The sequence below is a fragment of the Calliphora vicina genome, chromosome 4 (assembly GCF_958450345.1).
Source record: "Calliphora vicina chromosome 4, idCalVici1.1, whole genome shotgun sequence".
Taxonomy (NCBI): Eukaryota; Metazoa; Arthropoda; class Insecta; order Diptera; family Calliphoridae; genus Calliphora; species Calliphora vicina.
Window position 1 is genome coordinate 119,062,373 of NC_088783.1, and position 22,910 is coordinate 119,085,282.

The 22,910-nt window shown below is 26.4% G+C and overlaps 1 protein-coding gene across 1 annotated transcript; it reads right to left on the bottom strand.

Annotated features, from left to right (window-relative positions):
- Window positions 1-354: 354 nt before the first annotated feature.
- Rph (Rabphilin) lies at window positions 355-21,793 on the bottom strand. The gene is made up of 4 exons (XM_065508975.1): window positions 21,709-21,793; window positions 3,517-4,930; window positions 722-936; window positions 355-658 (listed from the first exon to the last, which is right to left on the bottom strand). The coding sequence occupies exons 1-4, from the start codon at window positions 21,789-21,791 to the stop codon at window positions 355-357; spliced, it is 2,016 nt and encodes a 671-aa protein (XP_065365047.1). The 5' UTR covers window positions 21,792-21,793.
- Between the last annotated feature and the right edge of the window lie 1,117 nt (window positions 21,794-22,910).

Below are 22,910 nucleotides of genomic sequence, written 5' to 3' on the forward strand. Positions count from 1 at the left end.
TTTAGGGGATTTTTGTTTTGCTGTTTATTTTGTAAATAGTTTTAGGTATTTTGGAAAGATTTTTTTGAAACATATAAGTTTTTCTTGTCTCTTTAATTAATATTTAATGCTTTTTCTTTTATTTATTGGTAAAATAAACTTAAGCCTTTTAAGGACACTTAAAAAAATTTATTAAGAAAAATATATTTATATTATTATTAGTTATACATTATACATACATATACTATCAAAATTAATACATACATATGTCTGTCTGTTTTTAGAGAAAGGAAAGTATTTTTTTTTCAGTTTAAAACATCAATTTCTTAAGATTGCTAAATGCTTTTTTTTAATAAAAATTGGCTTGATTTATATCTAATGCAAAGGATTATCCCCCGCCAAACAATGCCATTTTTCATGAAAATGATCCGGCAAACGTATGCAATCCAGCCACTGTTGTAGTCTTTCGCCTTTGCTGTTAAAACCAATTATCAAGCTGCCCAAAAAATCATTACTTTTGCCCAAATCCTTATCCCATACCGTAATAATTATAGACTGTTTATTTAGATCATGGGGACTGGCCTCGAAATTGAACTCCTCATTGTAAATGGGATTCAGAGTTCGCCATTTGACACTGGTTTTGTATTTCTTATTGCGATGTGAATCGGGTTTCATTTGTCTTTAAAATAAATTTGAATTAATAATAAGTTTTAAATAAGGTTTCATGTAAAAACAAACTTACAATTTAACAAATGGATCTGAACTGCCATTATTGTCCATGGGTATTAAATTCACGCATTGCTTAATATTAACCGTCAAAGCTCGCTTTTTGGTATTGTAGCACAAGGATACCAAAACTTTGCCATGAGGCCATTCTTGAGCCATCTCAGCGGCATTGCTGTATTGATCTTCGGGGCCCAAGGGTACCGAGATTCTATATTGATGGGTATTGTGTACCTAAAAGAATTGAAAATTTAAACAATATACAAATTAATCAGGATTGAAAAATTTCAGAATTTTTCGAAAATAAATTCTAATTTTCGAAATTAGTTTTAAACCCTCCATTTTGATATAAAATTAGTAATAACAACCTTTTACAAATAAAAATATAAAAATCAAATTTATTCGGCTTAAAACTTAAAAATTTCAATGTTCGAATTTTTCGAATTTAATTCCGTATTTTCGAAATTATGTTTAAACCCTACAATTTGTTATGAAGTCACTAATAACAACCTTGTACAAATAAAAATATTAAAATTTCCACAAAAATTACAATTTTTATTTTCAATATCAAAATCTTGGAATTAAAATTTTTCAAAATTCTTTGAAAATATTTCAAGAATTTAAAAATTTAACCTCTAAAGTTACATTATTCAGTTTATTTTTTGTTTATACAACTTAAAACTTAAACATTTCAATATTCGAATTTTTCGAACTTTAGTTCGAATTTTTGAAATTAGTTTTAAACTCTAGAATATGATATAAAATTACTATAGCAACCTTCTGCACATAAAAATATTGAAATTTCCGCAAAAAATCCAATTTTTATTTCCAATATAAAAATTTGAAATTAAAACTTTTTAAAATTCTTTGAAAATATCCAAAATATTGCAAGAATTTCAAAATTTAACCACTAAAATTACATTATTCAGTTTATTTTTTGTTTATACAACTTAAAACTTAAACATTTCAATATTCGAATTTTTCGAACTTAAGTTTGAATTTTCGAAATTACGTTTTAAACCCTACAATTAGCAATGAAATTACTAATAACAACCTTGTACAAATAAAAATATTAAAAATTCGCAAAAATTACAATTTTTATTTTCAAAATCAAAATTTGAAAATAAAATTTTTCAAAATTCTTTGAAAATATCCGAAATATTGCAAGAATTTCAAAATTTTACCACTAAAGTTACATTATTCCGTATATTTTTTGTTTGTACGGCTTAAAACATAAAAATTTTAATGTTCGAATTTTTCGAACTTAAGTTCGAAATTTTGAAATTACGTTTAAACCCTAAAATTTATTATAAAATTACTCATAACAACCTTGTCAAAAAAAAAATATTAAAAATTCCTTAAAAAAAATCACATTTTTTTTTTAAAAATCAAAATTTGAAAATAAAATTTTTCAAAATTCTTTGAAAATATTTCAAGAATTTCAAAATTTAACCACTAAAGTTACAGTATTCAATTTATTTTTTTTTATACAGCTTAAAACTTAAAAGTTTTAATGTTCGAATTTTTCGAACTTAAGTCCGAATTTTCGAAATTAGTTTTAAACACTAGAAAATTTTTATTTTCAATATAAAAATTTGAAATTAAAATTTTTCAAAATTCTTTGAAAATATCCGAAATATTGCAAGAATTTCAAAATTTAACCACTAAAGTTACATTATTTATTAAAAATTAAAAATTTCAATGTTCGAATTTTTCGAACTTAAGTTCGAAATTTTGAAATTACGTTTAAACCTTAAAATTTATTATAAAATTACTCATAACAACCTTGTACAAATAAAAATATTAAAATTTCCTTAAAAAATCACATTTTTATTTTCAAAATAAAAATTTGAAATTAAAACTTTAAAAAATTCTTTGAAAATATCCTAAATATTTCAAGAATTTAAAAATTTAACAATTAAAGTTACTTTATTTGGTGTTGATGTGAATAAAAACGTTAAAAAACCATGTTCGAATTTTTCGAACTTATGTTCGAATTTTCGAAATTACGTTTAAACTCAAAATTATTAATATAAAACTGGTAACAGTAACAATATTTTACAAATAAAAATCCAAAAATAATCAAATTTTTATTCTCAAAATCAAAATTCAAAACTATATTTCTAGAATTTCAAAATTTAACAACTAAATTCGCATTATTTTGTGTTAATGTGGATAAAAACATTAAAAAACCATGTTCGAATTTTTCGAACTTAAGTTCGAATTTTCGAAATTAAAGCTAAAGCTTCAAATTGCCAAGAAAATTATATATTACCAAGGAAAACTTATAATTTAGTTTATAGATTTTTAAATTTTAATCACCCCTATCGCAAATTAATATTTCACATGAAATGTGTTCCCTTTTCCCATTTTTCGTTCATGAACTTTGAAAAAATTCCCCATGTTGGGAAATTTTTAGATGAAATTTTGTAAACAAAAAACAGCTGTTACGAACGAAATCAGCTATTGTGAATGAAAAGTTCAGGGGAATATCACGATAGCAATTTTCCCTTCGAGGGAAATGGATATTTCATGGGAACATAAATTTCACATGTTTTTCACGATAGGGGTGAATAATTTTGACTTTAAATCTGGAATTTTGAAATAAAAATTTCCAAAACTTTTTTCAAACAAGCAAAATAATCAAATATTTTAAATGAAAATCAATTTATTTGCAATGATTTAAACAAAAAATAGTAAAGAAAATCAATTTAAAAATTATCTATGTTCGAATTTTTCGAACTTAAGTTCGAATTTTCAAAATAGTTTTAAACGGCAACAAATTTTGCAGAAAAGTTAATTGTATTTACTCACCGTTGACAGACCAATCTTGGCTGCTCCCAAAAAATCATGACCATATTTATCCTCATCGAATATGGCCACATACAACAAGGCATTGCCCAGCTCTTCCGGTTCGACACCCACAAACTGTAGCGTCTCATTAAATTCGGGATTACGAGTCTTGTGCACACATCTTGTCTTCTGCCACCGGGTGTATTTGGCCGTACCCTCGGCCGTAATTATATTCAATTTGCAATAGGGATCGGTCAAGCCCGACGTATCCATGGTTGGCAAATCACGGGCTCTCACCACGGTGGCATCTAAAGTATGAAAGTTTTCCCTGTAGGTTATGGCCACTTCCAGCCAGCCCAGCAAAGGATCTCGGCAATGTTGATTGGCTTGATTAGCGGCGGTCATAGAGGCGGTGGTAGCCGAGTTGCCCGAAGAACTATCACTAATCGACCAGGAAGAGGAAACAGAACTGCGTCTTTGACTTGAGCAATAATTTGAGCTTTCTCGGCGATTGTTGGCGGCATTACCCATGGAAGCTGTGGTATATACTGTGGAAGCAGTCGATATGGTGTCAAATTCCGGTTGCGTAGTGGTGGCCTCTGAACGCGAGTTCGAGCGATTGTTAAAGAAGAAAGCATTCGAAAGTTTACGTTCCCCCGTGGAACCATCTATGAAACTGCGTATGGAACCAAATGTGCGCATGCGAAAACTATCATCTCTTTGCAGTTTGCCCTCACTTACAGTGGGACTGGTTTTGGTTCCATTTTTAGCCCCAGATTTGTCAGAGTCTTTTACAGACATTTGATTCATATTACTACAAGGATTATCCACCACATCTACAGCTCCACTCTCTTTGTCATCTTCATCCGAACTGCTGTCACAAACACGTATGGTCAACTTTTTCACACGTACATTGCGCGTGGGTGTACTTTGGCAACTTTGAACTTTACGTTGGGTCATCAAAATTTCATTGGCCTCCGCAATGGCTGGCGTATTCCGGGTGGGTGTAGACGTGGTTGAACTTGGCGCTTCATAATTTGGAAGACCTTTGAAAAACCAAGCTCCCGTTTTCTTCCACATTTCTCGAGTCTCCGAACAAATGCGGCATAACCATATCTCCTTTGCTTTCTCTGTGGTATGATAGCGTATACTTATGTCCAAACTGCACTTGGGACACACCGATTTGCGACAATCCTCACAGATTATACGCTGGGCCCGCAGAATACCAAACGTATCACCGCATAAACGACAACAGTTGGGACCTCGTTCCACGGCACGAGATTTAATTTGTTCCACTCTTTCGACTAAGCGTCCCACACGCTGGCGTTCGGCAATTTCTAATTCTTCATTGCGTTTGATGACGGAAATTATTGCGGCCTGTTCATCGGGTCGCAGGGGTTCATGGACCTGGGAACTATTCCAACCGGTGCGAAGTCTGCAAAGAGCAATTTAGAAAATATTATTTGAAAGGGGAAAAATACAATTTGAAACCATAAAAAAAATAAGTTTTCAAAATGTTCGAATTTTTCGAACTTAAATTCGAATTTTAGAGATTTGCACGAGCAATTTCCAAAAATGTTTAGTTTAACAGTGAAAATGGAACAAATGTTTGATTTTATTAGTAAAAATACAAAAAAATCAATGTTCGAAATTTTCGAACCTGGTTTCGAATTTTCGAAGTTAGCATAAGTATTGAAAATGTCCGGAAAATTCTTATTTAACAGTAAAAATAGTACAATTTATTGAATTTATTCTTAAAAAATACCAAAAAATCAATGTTCGAATTTTTCGAAGTTTGCAAAAGTATTGAAAATGTCCAAAAAATTCTTATTTAACAGTGATATAATAAAATATGTTGATTTTATTGTTAAAAATACCAAAAAATCAATGTTCGAATTTTTCGAACTTAACTTCGAATTTTCGAAATTAGCAGAAACATTGAAAATTTCCATAAAAATTTTAATTTAACAGTTTTTATATAAAAAAAATCGAGTTTTGGCCAGAAATTTGAGTGATCACAGATCGAGCTCCTTTTCTTGATTAAATGCTTATTGGCCAAGTTATTAGCAAATTTAGATATTTTGGGTTTTTATATAAAAAAATCGATTTTTGGTTAGAAATATGAGTGATCACAGATCGAGCTGCTTTTCTTGATTAAACGCTTATTGGCCAAGTTATAAGCGAATTTAGATATTTTGAGTTTTTATATAAAAAAATTGATTTTTGGTCAGAAATATGAGTGATCACAGATCGGAATTTTCAAAAATAATAAAATTAACAGTAAAATAGTATTTTATTTTTTATTTTATTGCTTAAAGTTCTTAAAAGTCAATGTTTGAATTTTTCGAACTTAAATTCGAATTTTCGAAAACACATAAATTTAACCTAATTTGTATGGAGAGAATGTTTAAAAAGTATAAACAAAACTTGTGTTTAAAAAAGAAGCGAATATTTAAATAAATCGTTTAAGTTTTAGTTTAATTCGAATTCCCTAAAGAAATGAATATAAAATAATTGAGTATTTATGCTTCTAATTTACTTAAAACCATTTTTGTTTAATCATCATTTAATACAACTTAACTTAATACTTTTACACATTCTTATAAACTCAGCTAACAATGTTAATTTTTGTTCTTAAAACTTTCTTCTTTGACCCTCAACTTTGATAGTCATTAACCCGTTCGTTCAAGTTCCTGAAACATAAAACCCCACACTAAATAAATTAACATTGTATATGGCTTAATTAATGGCAAGTTGTGCTAGGTTTAATGGTTTTGGTTATGGTTCGCTGGTTAGATGATAAAGTTTTCCAAGATTTTCAAGTTCAGCATTAATTAATACGTTTCTTGTTTACTTTTTTTTGTTTGTATTGTTTTTGTCTTTATTGTTTTACCTGCTGATGATAACTAAATAAACCCAAAAAAAAAACAAATACTATTGTTGCTGATAAACAATGCCACCCACTAAACGACCTTAAACCAAAAGCAGCTAAATACAACTGAAGAACATAAACTATACAAGGTATAAAGCCATAATTTACATTTACCCGCATCCTCTAAATACACACTACATTGTAGAAACATGGCAACATTTCGCATACAATGTTAAGACCCACGTTATACTCGGCACTAACTTTAACAATTGTAAAGAAGGGTCCTTCAAAATATAGCAAAACGTGGCCATTAAAATGAAGATTTTAACTTGTTGTTATAGTTCTTTTTCTTTTTTTTCTGTATGTGTGTAAATGTGTGCATTCATACTTGTTTACTTTATATTAAAGCTGAGAGAATAGTTGAAAAAGAAAAACAATAACAAAACTAAATATTGCTTTAAAAAAAACTAAAAATGCAAACAACTAACTGTATGCAAAACAATACAACAAACATACACACCTACATACATATGTTACGTATGAGTAATAATAACAATGAAATTTGATGAGAGTATTTTTAAGGGCACCATACACTATCAAAATGCTTGATGTCACTTTCGTGTACGTGTAATTTGATGCTTTGATGTACACTTGATTGATGACTCGTCAATCTGCATTTTATTTTTGATTTTGTGGTGTTAACACCAATAGCGGGAATTATATTTAATTTTTATTTGCACTAACATGTATTTAAAAATGTCAATATCGGATGCAACTTTAATTGCAATAACGAGAACATGTTGAGAATAAAGAAAAAAAACCAAAATAATAAGCGAAATATGTAATATAAAAAAATATTCTCTTCATCCGACACGCTCATCAACCTCACGCCTTGAAATATTTTTGTAAATGACTTCGTGATTGATGAGAAAACACCATACACTATCAAAAAGTGACATCAAGCATGGTAGAAATCAAAATGTTTTTGATTTTCCATCAAGCGTTGTCGGTGTCACACATACAAACACATTTTCACTAATACTACCATAGTGCTTGATGAGTATTTTGATAGTGTATGGTGCGCTTTAGGCTGAGATTTTGTGGAGAAGGAAATTTGGTGAACCGTTACGTATGAGTAATAATAAGAGAGAATAAACAAAACAAATATTAATGAAAGGGAATGGTCAAATGAACGATTTTTTTTAAATTTTACACAAAGTAATTAAACTACACAGTTATTTTGGCAAATTTTTATTTTTTTTAAATTAAAATTCAAGTAAATGGGTAAAATTTGAAATCGAACTCGAGTTTCGAGAAAATTCAAACATTGATTTTTAACAATAATAATAAGTATCAATAAATTATGCAATTTAACTGTTTTTTTTTAAGAAAATTTTGAAATTTTAAAAGCTTATGCTTAGTTTAGAAAATTCGAACTCAATTTCGAATAATTCGAACATTAATTTTTTGGGATTTTTATACCCTTCAGCTTCGTGAGAAGGGTATATATAAGTTTGTCATTCCGTTTGTAATTTCTACATTTTTCATTTCCGACCCTATAAAGTATATATATTCTGGATCCTTATAGATAGCAGAGTCGATTAAGCCATGTCCGTCTGTCTGTCTGTCTGTCTGTCTGTCTGTCCGTCTGTCTGTCTGTCTGTTGAAATCAGTTTTCTGAAGACCACAGATATCTTCAGGATCCAAATCTTCAATAGTTCTGTCAGACATGCTTTCGAGAATTTTGCTATTTAAAATCAGCAAAATCGGTCCACAAATGGCTGAGATATGAGGAAAAAACCAAGACAACCTCGATTTTTGACCTATTTTTTTACCTATATCTGGATTACTAAGACATTAATATAGACAATATGGATATCTAATGATAGATATTTCAAAGACATTTGCAACGACGTATATAAGACCATATTAAGTTGGACCTACAATGGGTCAAAATCGGGAAAAAAATTTTGAATCCGAATTTTTTTAAAAAAAAAAAAAAATTGAAAAAACAAAAAAAAATTTTAAAATTTAAAAAAAAAAAAATTTTAAAATTTAAAAAAAAAAATTTTAAATTTAAAAAAAAAAATTTTAAATTTAAAAAAAAAAAATTTTAAATTTAAAAAAAAAAATTAAAATAACAATCGAAACATTTTTTTTTCCAAAAAATTCAAAAAACAACTGAAAAAAAAATTAAATTTTGTTTACCTAAAAATATTTAAAATTTTGAAGTATAATTTGGTGAAGGGTATATAAGATTCGGCACAGCCGAATATAGCACTCTTACTTGTTAACAATAAAATCATCAAATTTTATAATATTCACTGTTATTTTTAAAATTTTTTTGAAATTTCCAAAGCTTATGCTTAGTTTAGAAAATTCGAACTCAATTTCTAAAAATTTTAACATTGATTTTTAGGGATTATTTCAATAAAATCAAAAAATTGTATTAAATTATAAATAACAAATGTTAAATTAAAAAGTTTTTTGGCATTTTCAATGCTAATAAAAATTTCGAAAATTCCATTGCAAGTTCGAAAAATTCGAACATTGTTTTTTTGCGATTTTTAATAATAAAATTAACAAATTTTACTATTTTTATATATAAATATTTTTTTCTTGAAATTTTCAATGCTTATAATGATTTCGAAAATTCAGAACTCGAATTCGAACATTAATTTCTTGCGACTTTTAACAATAAAATCAACAAATGGTACAATTTTAACTATGAAATCAATATTGTTTGGAATTTTTTAACGCTTTAGCTAATTTCGAAAATTTGATTGCAAGTTCGAAAAATTCGAACATTAATTTTTTGGGATTGTAAAATTTTCATTGTTAAATTAAACAAATTTTGAAATTTTCAATTCGATCTTAATTTCGAAAAATTCGAACATTGATTTTTACGAATTTTTTACAATAAAATCAACAAATTGTATTAAATTATAAATAACAAATATTAAATTAATAAGTTTTTGGACATTTTCTATGCTTATACAAATTTCGAAAAATTCAATCATAAGTTCGAAAAATTCGAACATAAATTTTTTGGGATTTTTAACAATAAAATCATCAACTTGTATAATTTTCTGTGTTTGTTCAAGAAAATTTTGAAATTTTCAATGCTTAGAAAATTCGAACTCAATTTCGAATAATTCGAACATTAATTTTTTGGGATTTTTAACAATAAAATCAAGAAATCGTATTAATTATAAATAATAAATGTTAAATTCAGAAGTTTTTAGACATTTTGAATGCTAATAAAAATTTCGAAAATTTCATTGCAATTTCGAAAAATTCGAACATTGTTTTTTTTGCGATTTTTAATAATAAAATCATAAAATTTTACTATTTTGTCATACAATTATTGTTTGTTTGAAGTTTTTCAATACTAATTTCGAAAGTTCAAATCTCGAATTCGAAAAATTCGAACATTGATTTCTTGCGACTTTTAACAATAAAATCAACAAATGGTACAATTTTAACTATGAAATCAGTATTGTTTGGAATTTTTTAACGCTTTAGCTAATTTCGAAAATTCGATTGCAAGTTCGAAAAATTCGAACATTAATTTTTTGGGATTTTAAACAATAAAATCATCACATTGTAAAATTTTCATTGTTAAATTAAACAAATTTTGAAATTTTCAATTCGATCTTAATTTCGAAAAATTCGAACATTGATTTTTACGAATTTTTTACAATAAAATCAACAAATTGTATTAAATTATAAATAACAAATATTAAATTAAGAAGTTTTTGGACATTTTCTATGCTTATACAAATTTCGAAAAATTCAATCATAAGTTCGAAAAATTCGAACATAAATTTTTTGGGATTTTTAACAATAAAATCATCAACTTGTATAATTTTCTGTGTTTGTTCAAGAAAATTTTGAAATTTTCAATGCTTAGAAAATTCGAACTCAATTTCGAAAAATTCGAACATTGATTTTTGGGGTATTTTTACAATAAAATCAACAAATTATATTAAATTATAAATAACAAATATTAAATTAAGAAGTTTTTGGACATTTTCAATGCTTATAAAAATTTCGAAAATTCCATTGCAATTTCGAAAAATTCGAACATTGTTTTTTTTGCGATTTTTAATAATAAAATCATAAAATTTTACTATTTTGTAATACAAATATTGTTTGTTTAAAATTTTTCAATGCCAATACTAATTTCGAAAGATCAAATCTCGAATTCGAAAAATTCGAACATTGATTTTTTTGGGATTTTAACAATAAAATCAACAAATGATACAATTTTCACTAGGAAATCAAAAATGGTTGGGACATTTTTAATGTTTTAGCTATTGTCGAAAATTCAATAATAATTTCGAAAAATTCGAACATTAATTTTTTGGGATTTTTAACAAAAAAAATCATCAAATTTTATAATTTTCGTTGTTAAATTAAACAAATTTTGAAATTTTCAATGATTAGAAAATTCGAAATCAATTTCGAAAAATTCGAACATGGATTTTAGAGATTTTTTCAACAAATTGTACTATTTTTACATTAAATTAAAAAGTTTTTGAACATTTTGAAAATTCCATCGCAAGTTCGAAAAATTCGAACATTGTTTTTTTGTCAACAAATTGTACTATTTTGACATTTAAATAGTATTTGGGGAAATTTTTCAATGCTTATACTAATTTCGAAAATTGATAACTCGAATTCGAAAAAGTCGAACTTTAATTTTTTGTATTTTTAACAATAAAATCAACAAATTGTACAATTTTAACTATAAAATCAAAATATTTTGTAGATTTTTAATGCTTTAGCTAATTTCGTAAATTCAATCATAAGTTCGAAAAATTCGAACATTAATTTTTTGGGATTTTTAACCATAAAATCATAAACTTATTATAAAATTTGTTTCCTTAATGCACATTTTTGTTTGTAATTTTGCTTAAAAATCCCCTGATTATTATGTTTTATTTACAAGTATTATTAGTTTACATATTATTATTATCTTTTTATTATCCTTAATGAAAATTAAACAAAAACCATTTAAATTAAACTTTATTGCAACAAATCTTACACCTCCTCCCTCCATCCTCTTTAGTTGGTCACATTTAACCTGTTTTGTTTTTTTTTTGTTTTGTTGGGCACAAAAATAAATGAAAACAAACCAACGGTGTTTATTTACACACATGCAACTACACAAACATACTATGTACAGTTTACTCTTCTTCTATGCATATGAGCAGGAGAGGAGAGTAAAAAAAAATATTGCTAGTTCATGCATAAACACACACACACATACTTATAAACATGTGTATGAATATATCCGGGGTTAATGGCTTTTGTTTTTGTATATTGTAGAGTACAAAAAGAGTCAGGCAATAAAAGAAGAGTGGTGAGTTTTTAAAGAGCTGGCAAAAAAATGATTGAAAAACAGGACTTTTTAATGGTAAGTATGTGTGTGTGTGTGTGTGAGGATAAGTGTGGGATAATTTGATAGCAATCTGCATATTAATGTTACCAGATGGGATGGAAAGCTTAAACAAAAGAAATATTTAAAAGGCAAAGATATTAAATAAGACAATTTCAAGGAGATTTTATAGAAATTAAAGATGAAAGTAAAACAATTTTATAAATCTAAAAAAAATGTTAAACATTTCTTCAAGTATTAGAAATAAGTAGAAGATTAGTCCTTGAGAACAATGAATGTTTGCATCTTTCATCTTTGTAATAATTTATTTATTTTTTCTTTAGTAATAAATTTTCTCATTACTGTGGCATCCTTGCCTAAGAAATGTCTTTAGGCTTTTAAGTATTTATGTTTATTGTATGTATGATGGGGGGGCGGTGATGTTAAACAACAATATGTATTTATATTTATGTACATAAGTACTTATGTATAAAGTAAGTTTATATGTAATATGTACATTTGTGTATTTGTTATACACTTGACATAAAAGCCATCTTTGTGGAATATATTTTTTTACAACTAAATTACATTACATCGCAGGAGTTGAGGTGGCGAAGTAAAGAAGCCCTTTAAGTAAGGAAAAATAATTTAAATTTCAAATAAGGAAATGAGCAAAAGTTTTTTTTCATACTTATTATGCCAGCCAGTATAACGTAAATTAGTTAGTTAGTTTTTCTTAAGAATTCAAACATTTACCAACATTTATAAAGTTGTAAATAAAAAAAGGTGCTGAAGTGTAAACACCATTAGAAATGCCAACAACACATAAACATGTTTTCTTTAACAAAAAAAGGCTATACTTCTGCTTTAAATCTTAATGCAATTTTATGTAAATTTATGTTATTTTTAAGTAGAATATTAAGTAAGTAAATAAATGTAAAGCCTAAAACTAGACTACACAAAAGAACAAGTAAAACACTGTTTGGTTGTGTGTGTTTTTGTGCGAGAAACATGGCCGTTATATGACATATCCGTTACTATTGTACTGTTGTTGTTTATAAATGTCTGTTTTCTGTGTAAAATGCCAGTATATTGTCAGGCTACACTTGACAGCAAATGTCAGTTTCATATTTTTATTTCCCTTTTGTAGGTTTTTGCATAGAAAATTGTAAGAAAAATATGTACCAGTAAATATAAAATAAAAAGCATAGCAAATGAAAAAATTTAAATTTAAAGGAATTTCTTTAAAAAAACAAATAATATTAACTTAAAGAAATAAAATATGTTAAGGTTTTTATACAAATAAAACACATTCTTGTAAGTTAGAACAATTTTCAAATAAAATCTCTTATTTCAAGAGTTTTTTTTTCTGTTATATAAATTTACTTTATAGTTTTATCAAGAGATTTAGTTAAGTGTTCATTTTATACATCTTTAACTTAAAAAGTTTATAGAGTTCAGTTAGAAACGTGTGCACATGTTACTAAAGAAGGTGTTTTATTGAACTTGAAATTTGAGGATTTTTTTCTTTTGTTGCAAGACACAACAACAAAAGGTCAGTTTATGGTTAAGAAAACATGTTTTGCTTTCAATAAAATTTTCTCTAAAATAAAGCTAAACACAAAAATGAATTGAAAAAGGAAACTACAAATTTTGCTCTTTAAGATAAACTTAAAATACATATTAATTTTCCAGAACCTGAACCTGGAAATTACCTCTCAAAACTTTAATTTAAATTTTTCTAAACTTTCTTAATTAAACATTTTTTAAAAAAAAACTTTCATTTCCACATCGTTACAAACTTTGTAAAGTTTATGTGGTTTTTATGTACATTTAAAAAATTTAATATGAAAACAAGTTAATTTCTTACATAAATATGGCAGATAGCAAAAATAACTCGTCCCAAAATCCTCATGTTGCAAATTACCACTTATTTTAAGTTATACATACTTAATAAATTGATTTAAAACAGCTTTAAAATGATTTTTAACGACATTTTGTATGATTCTCTTTAAGGGAAATTTTATTTAAACAAGCTTTTTCTCAGTTTTATTCATTATTAAATATGTTATAAATAAAACTTTGCTATATTTTTAAAAATTTCCCTTTTAGGGAAATTTTATTTAAACAAGAATTTTCTCCATTCTTTTTCATTATTAAATAAGATACTTTAAAATAAGGAAAAATTTAGCAAAATTTTTAAAATTTCCCCCATTTGAAATAATTTCCCTTTTAAGAAAATTTTATTTAAACCAAATTTTTCTCAATTTTATTAATTATTAAGTATGATACTTAACAATAAAGAATAATTTAGCAAAATTTATAAAATTTCCCTCAAATGAAATAATTTCCCTTTTAGGGAAATTTTATTTAAACAAGATTACTCTCCGTTTTATTCATTATTGCTTATAATTCCTAACAATAAAAAAGAATTTAATAAAATTTTAAAAATTTCCCTCCCATGGAAAAATTTCCCTTTTAGGAAAATTTTATTTAAACAAGATTTCTCTCAGTTTTATTCATTATTGCTTATAATTCCTAACAATAAAAATGAATTTAATAAAATTTTAAAAATTTCCCTCCCATGGAAAAATTTCCCTTTTAGGGAAATTTTATTAAAACAAGATTTCTATCAGTTTTATGCATTATTAAATATGATATCTAACAATAAAGAAAAAATTAGCAAAATTTTAAAATTTCCCTCATTTGAAAAAATTTCTCTTTTCGGGAAATTTTATTTAAACACGATTATTCTCCGTTTTATTCATTATTGCTTATAATTCCTAACAATAAAAAAGAATTTAATAAAATTTTAAAAATTTCCCTACAATGGAGAAATTTCCCTTCGAGGGAAATTTTATTTAAACAAGATTTTTGTCAGTTTTATTCGTTAATAAATATGATATCTAACAATAAAGAATAATTTAGCAAAATTTTTAAAATTTCCCTCATTTGAAATAATTTCCCTTTTAGGGAAATTTTATTTAAACAAGATTTTTCTCCATTTTATGAATTATTAAATATGATATCCAACAATAAAGAAGAATTTAGCAAAATTTTAAAATTTCCCTCATTTGAAAAAATTTCCCTTTTAGGGAAATTTTATTTAAGCTTGATTTTTCTCAATTTTATCCATTATTAAATATGATACTTAACAATAAAGAAAAATTTAACAAAATTTTAAAAATTTACCTTATTTGATAAAATTTCCCTTTTAGGGAAATTTTATTTAACCAAGATTTTCCCAGTTTTATTCATTATTAAATATGAAAGTTAACAATAAAGAAGAATTTAGCAAAATTTATAAAATTTCCCTCATTTGAAAAAATTCCCCTTTTTGGGAAATTTTATTTAAACAAGATTTTTCCCAGTTCTATTCATTACTAAATATTTTATCAGTTAATAAATAAAATTTTGCTATAATTTTATAAATTTCCCTTATTTTAAAAAATTTCCCATTTAGGGAAATTTTATTTGAGCATAATTTTTTTCATTATTATTCGTTATTGTTTATGTTATCTAACAATAAAGAAAAATTTAATTTAATTTCCCTTATTGAGCTCTTTGCTTTTTTGAGTAACTATTAAATTATAAATGTTAGCTAATAACCTTAAGAAAATAACTAGTCCCCTTATTTCCAGTCTCTGACGTATGATTAAAATGTATAAAAAAATATATATATTTTTAAGGTTTCCTTTGTTTATTTTTCTGGGAATGTTATAAAAATAGCATAAATAAAAGTTTTAAATAAAATAAAGCATAAATTGGTTTCTAACAAATTGAGTTGAGGCATCAGATTTGCTTCCATTAAAATTAATCATATAAAAAAGATAAGTTATACAAATTTAATATTAAATAAAAGGAAATTATAACTAATTTATAAAACTTATATATAAAAAATAAAAATTCAGTCTTCAATTTATGAAACTGAATTTGTCTGATTTTGGCTAAATTTGCAATATTAATAGAGCTGTAATTAAATATACAAACAATTTTATTAAGAGTTATTAATAAATATTAAACATATTTTAGTCAATTTTATTTAAACAAAATTAAATTTTTAAAAATGTCTCCATTTCTTTGCATAAATACATTTATGTGAACCATGACGTATGAGTACTAAACATTTTACTCATACGCAACGGTGGCCTCTAAAGCTATTTCATTTAATTTCAATGATGATAATTAATCATTAATATTAAGAAAACTATAACATCCCACAACCAATAACAATAATAAATACTAAGGTCATTTATATGTATGTATAAGTAATTGAATTGTAATTACAATAACAATAATCCCTTTCTTTGTTGCTCTGCTAATCAGCTAAAAATAAAGAGGGAGAGAGAGAGAGTGAGAGGGCGAAATAACGGGTTACTAATTAAAGCAAGGTTTCCTAAATTTGCACTTAAACTTTAAAAGCTTACAACTACACAAACACACACGACATGCAGTATGTACAACAAACACAACAATAACATAATATGTCCAAAGACGCCATTATCATTAAACTTAAATGTATTAGTTGTTATGATGGCTGTCTAACTGTCTCTGACTCTCTTCTCTATGTATATTAATACAACAATTGTTTGTTTGGCGTCATTATGTTTATAGTTGGCGTATAAATGGCGTCGTCTTCTCTATTGTTTATGTAGTTTTTCATTATCTGAGTGTTTGAATGTAATTTCATAATTTTAATTGAGTATGTTGATGATGGCTCTTTCTGCCATAATATTTTACAAAACGAATTTCAAGTGTTAATTAGCAATTAATTACAATTTAATTACCAGTTAAATACACCACAGGCTCTTCCAAGTTATTGCCTAGCAAAGTTAAGTTTTTTAATGTTTTTCTTTCTATTTTATTCTTCTCTAAAGACTATTTATTTGTTGTCATTTAGCAAAGTAAAAAGGAAATCCTTTTTATATTTTTCTTTTCTTAAGCTACCTTTTTTTTGCATGAAATGATTTTGATTTTGATTTTTCTTATTTTTTTTTTTCAGTTACAAAAAATATTTGTTTAACCATCAGTTGGGAATTTTCCTAGAAACAGACTAAATTAAATTTACTGCTGCTGTTGTTGTTTTTTTTTTCTATATATTTATAAAAAAAAAGATATTGTGTTGTAATTCAAGTGCCTGTTGTGTGCGCGTGGGTGTTAAAAGGAAATGTTTAAATTTAGGCATATTAAGCCTTTGGGTTATTTTTCTAGTATTTTGTTTGGCCAAAATACACAAAAAATAAAATAAAAAGCAGCAATAAAATGTGTGTATGTTTATTTATGGAAATAAACTATCATATTTTGTTATTTCTTTCATAAATCAATCAAATGTAAAAAAAGAAAACAGAATATACGATTTTTGGCAAAAAAAAGCTAAAAATAAAATATTTAGCTCAAGTACAATTGTTGAATATCAAAAAAATTAAAGAAAAACAACAATTTCCTTTTTAGTGAAATAAAATTTTTTTATAAAAAAAAAAAAATTGGATGAAATTTTTTTAAAAAAAAAAAAAAATTACAAATATTTTGAAAACTTGTAAACTAAATTTTCAATATTAATAAATCGGTAGTTAAAGTTTCCGAATATTTTATTAAAATGAATCAAATTTAAACTTAGCATGCACAAGAGTAAATCAAAGTTGACTGGCTTGTAATAACGACTTTTAAAAATGATTTATAGGAAAACTTAGGAAAACTTGTTTTGATCTGAACAAAATTGTCAATATTATTAATAAATCTCTAGTTAAACTTTCTAAATAAATTTTAAACACAGCAACTACAGTAAGAAAAAGTTAATTTTTTTCTAAGAATGACTTTCAAAAAATTATTCTGAATAAAATTTTCAATATTAAAAGAGAGCTATATTCAGCTATGCCGAATATAGCATAGCTGAATATACCCTTCACCAAGTTATAATTTAAAATAAATATTTTTAGGTAAAAAAAATTTTTTTTTCGAAATTTTTTTTTTTAAATTTTTTTAAATTTTTTTTTTTGTAAAAAGAATTTATGACAAAAAAAATTTTAAATGAAAAAAAAAATCGGGCTAAAAAATATTTGTCCTGATTTTGACCCAGGTCCAACTTACTATATACATCGTTGCAATGGACTTTGAAATATCTATCATTAGATATCCATATTGTCTACATTAATGACTTAATAATCCAGATATAGATCAAAAATAGGCCAAAAATCGAGGTAACCCGCAACCGAGCCGGAAGATTTTCCGATATATTGATGTATTAATCATGAGCTAATCAGCCCAATTATGAATAAAAATTCCACGGGAGTTTTTCTCCTTTTCTCATTTTTCCCATACAAATTCAATGGGAAAAAACTCCCGGGGAACAAACTGCCGCGGAATTTTTTATTCGTAATTGGGCTAAATATAAACTAGAGCGTCTAAAAGATATAGCGACTATAATCGTCTATTAACTAGACCGACTATAAAGTAGACCGACTAAAAACTGTAGTGACTATAAAATAGAGCGACTATAAACTAGAGCGACTATAAACTAGAGCGACTATAAACTAGAGCGACTTTAAACTGTAGAGAATATAAACTAGAGCATCTAGAGGCTATAGCGACTATAAACTATAGAGACTATAAACTAGATCGGCTATAAACTATAGTGATTATAAACTAGAGCGACTATAAGCAAGTGCATCAGAAGCTATAGTGACTATAATCGTCTGTAAACTAGAGCGACTTTAAACTAGAACGACTTTAAACTAGAATGACTTTAAACTATAGCGACTATAATCATCTAAAAACTAGAGCGGCTATAAACTATAGTTGGCTACCGATTCAAAACGGTAAAAAGAAAACGGTACTGCTAATTTCCATTATTTAGGCAACTAGCGTTAACGTTATTTTACGATATTTGCTTTTATTTCGGTAACTATAATTTCGGTTTCACTTAAATTATTAATAAAATTGACAAAATATTACATTTAAACTTGTGTAGATTTCAATAAACTCAATTATGGAAAACTAAAATGGTTATTTGCATTATTTAGACTTATTTATAAGATAAGGGTAATGGTATTTTAGAGGTAACGTTTTTTAGATTATGGTATTTTGCGGTAAGGGCAATAGCAGCTATTTTGGTAAAGTTATTTTAGCTTTAAGGCCTATAGGTAACGTTAGGTTAACGATAATGGTGGTTTAACTTGATTAAATAATTAAAAAATAAATTATAAAACAATTTTTCAATTGTTCTTGAGTGAGACTACTTTTAAAATAAAATTCTTTTAGCCAAATTTGCCATTTTTTAACTAAATTGAATTCCCTACATCTTGACATGTATTTAATAAATCATTTTATTATCCTTAATTTTAACATAAAAACTTCTCATTAATTTATTTTATCATATTTTCACAAAAAATCTTTAATATCCCACAAAAAACTTGTTCATAACATTTTTATTAATACATAAAACAATTGCTCTAAAACTATAAACAAAAATTAAACCATTAAACGAAATTACTATTGCTCTTAACAAACAAATAGGAAAAAAAAACAAAAATTTTATGATTATTTAACTAAGCATATGTTAGTTAAAGTTAACAAGTTACACATAAAAACTGTGTAGAGTATTTGTTCCTTTTTAATAATTTTTCATTTAATGCCAACAGCAACAACAAAAAAAATTACAACTTAATGAAATTATCTTGTATCAACAGCTACTAAAAACAAAATCATGCATGCATACTAAACATATGAGTACCATAGTACCGAGAAAGAGAGAACAACAGCAACAAACAAACGAAAATAAATAGAATAACGGTATTACAAAAATCAACATCAAAAAAGCGACAACCATAAAAACAAATTGTATGAGAGTCAATGTTGTTGTTGTTGCAATTGTTTGGGGGGTGGTGTGTTGGTGGTATTGGTACCACCATTTGTAAAATAATATTTTTGTGGTTAAAATGAAACAAAAATTCAACAACAACAACTAACAACTGTAAGAATTGAAGTTCAAGTATGTGTAGGGAATAAAAATACAACACTTATGTATGTATGGATTTATCCATGTATGTTTGTATGTAATTATGTATATACAGTGTGGGGAAAAATAATAGAGACTTTGCCACCTTCAGTTAGTTCAAATCTATAACAAAATATCTTTAAAATTATATTTAACCCTTTAATACATATTGTTGCCAATTGTCTGCATTCCAGTTCCACTTAATTTTAGATGAACATAAGCTTGATACTAATTCAGATTATCCTTCAGCAAAATCAAATGGAGTACGAAAAGTTTCAGCTAAAGAAATTCTAAATCAAACTAAAGCTAAAGGAAATATAATAAATAAAAATCAACTAAATATTTGATACTTTATAGAAAAATAAAAGTAAAAATCATGCATTTAAGGGTTAATGATTCAATATTTCTTCAATTCAAATCTATTACAAAAAGGCTTAAGTCAATTTGCCCAGAAAGCTGTATTCTGCACAGAAAATGCATTAATTGATTCAAAAATATTTTTTTATAACGAGATATTTTAAAATATACATTGCTTACGCTGATGTGTGGTTTTCCACACATATGTAATTTCTGTGAATTTTGAATAGAAAACGCCTTTATTAATTCTAATATATTCTATAAAGAGATATTTAAAGAGAGACGTTCCCTACCCAGGTGTGTGGTTTTTCACACATACAGAATACATACTGTGTAGAATACAGCACAGAAAACTGTATTCTACATAGAAACTGCATTAATTGATTCAAAAATATTTTTTATAACGAGATATTTTAAAATTCACATTGCTTACTCTGATGTGTGGTTTTCCACACATATGTAATTTCTATTTACTTTGCATAGAAAATGCATTAATTGATTCTAATATATTCTAAAAAGAGATCTTTAAAGAGTGACGTTGCCTAACCTGGTGTGTGGTTTTCCACACATTAGTAATTTCTATATATTTTGCAGTAAAAACAGTAGAAACAGTTCTTGATTAAAAGCTGATCATAAACAAAACTGAATGAAGAAAAAATAGTTTAATACAAATCAAATATAAAGATTTGAATTAAGAGAAATTCAATCATTCAAAGGGTGAATAAATTCAACCATGATAATTAGATGTTGGGCATGGATAAATTAGATGTTGGGCATGGATTTTTGGAATGAATGAATTAAAATTTTAGTGAATTAAGCAAAAATTGCATTAATAAAGAAAATAAATTTTTAGGTGACAAAAAAAAAATTTATAAAAAAAATTGGATGAAAAAAAATTTTAATTTAAAAAAAATTGTGTGAATAAAATTTTGACTAACAAAAAAATTTTGGTGAAAAAAAAGTTCGGATAAAAAAAATTATTTTCCCGATTTTGACCCATTTTTGAAAAATGATTTCGATATCGTATTTATAACAAAATGTACTAAATTTCATGCTCGATATCGAATGCCGTAATCTCAAATCAGAAAATTACGATCGAATTTACTCGATATCGAATGGGGTAATTCGGCCCCAGAGTTTGATTTTTGACCAATTCTTGATATATATCTGTATTACAAATTCATTAATATAGACGATATGGATATCGGAAATAGATATTTCAAAGACCTTTGCAACGACGTATATAAGGCCAAAGTCGGACCTATAATGGATCAAATTCTGATACATCAATATTACGCTATAGTCCAACTAAGATTGCTATTTAAAATCGGTCAACAAATTGATGAGATATAAGCAAATTCAAACTTTAGTGAAGGATTGAAACCCTTCAACTTAATAAAAATTCAAAAATATTTTGAAATATTCGGTCGTCCCTAGTAATTTTTCCCACACTGTATGAGTTCGTGTTTGTATTGTATTTGTAACAATGCTAGGGAGGAGTAGAGTTGCGTTTAAAAGGGTTCTTGTAGTTTAATATGAAAAAAATTGTGTATTATTTATTAAGAGTACAAAAATTATAGACAAAGTTTTAAGTTTTGTTATATTTACTTTGCTCTCAATGCCAATTGCCTGTCGCTGGGACAGACATATTTGTTTCCGCCAGCGCCATTGTTAAGGTTTCGAAAATCCATGGTCAAAACTTATTAGTTAGATTTAGATTTATTAGACAAATTTAAAACTTGTTTCTTTCTTACTTTTTAATTTTTAAAAGTTACTTAGTTAGTTTAAACATTTTTTCTTTAAGCAAACACATATTTTCTAAGCATATTTAACATTGAATTATTTGTTTTAGATAGCAATGATGATGAGCTTATAATTTATGATTTCATTAAGTTATAATTTAATTACTTTTATTTATTCTATATAATTTGTTATATTCATTTTTTTGTGTAAATTTCATTTTAATTAAACTTCTTTATCAGTCATTTTTTTATTTGTATTTTTATGCGCTTCTTGTTACGCCCTGTTTAATGGTTGAATTTAGACTAAAAAATACAGTATTTCTGCCTGTTGCTTAGTAGTCTTAATATAGTGTGTTTTTTGTATTCCTTTGGCCCCCCTCTGGTCTTACAACTCCACTATTTAACTAACATTTCCCTACAACTTGTGCTTTGGTTCTCATTTATGGCACTCTCTTTCTCTCCTTAGTTGTTGTTATGCTCTCCAGTTCTTGACTATTTATTAAAATAACTGTATATTTTTTTTGTTGAATCCTCTGCCATTGTCTGGCTTTCTGTGCTCCACAAACACACTCACACCTAGTTAAACCGTTATTTACATACATTTATACATATGGATACAAGTGCAAAACTGCGTGACATTCCAGACATTCGTTTGTGTACAATTTGTTGTTGTTGCTGCTGTTTGCAGTTTGGTTTTTATTCCTTTCCCCCACGTGTTACATTGTTATCAATATCAAGAAGGCTGGAGTGTAGTTGTTTCTTTGTATTCTCCTTTAAGTGTGTGTATGTCTCCATTTTTCTACTCGCCTCGCCTCGCTACACATCGCAATCATACATTCATAAAAACCATATTGGTGGTTGTTGTTAGATTCGTTCATTTATGTGGAATTTTTAACATTGCATTTTGGGCCAGTAATTCTTGTGTTTTTTTGTTCCTAATGGTTTGGTATCCATAACGTTAGGATATGAATAATAATGAACTGGATACAGTAAAACCTAAATAAATGCACTCACAAAAGTGGGGTATACTTTAAGGCGTCAGTTTAAATCAAAAGTGGGGTGTTACCA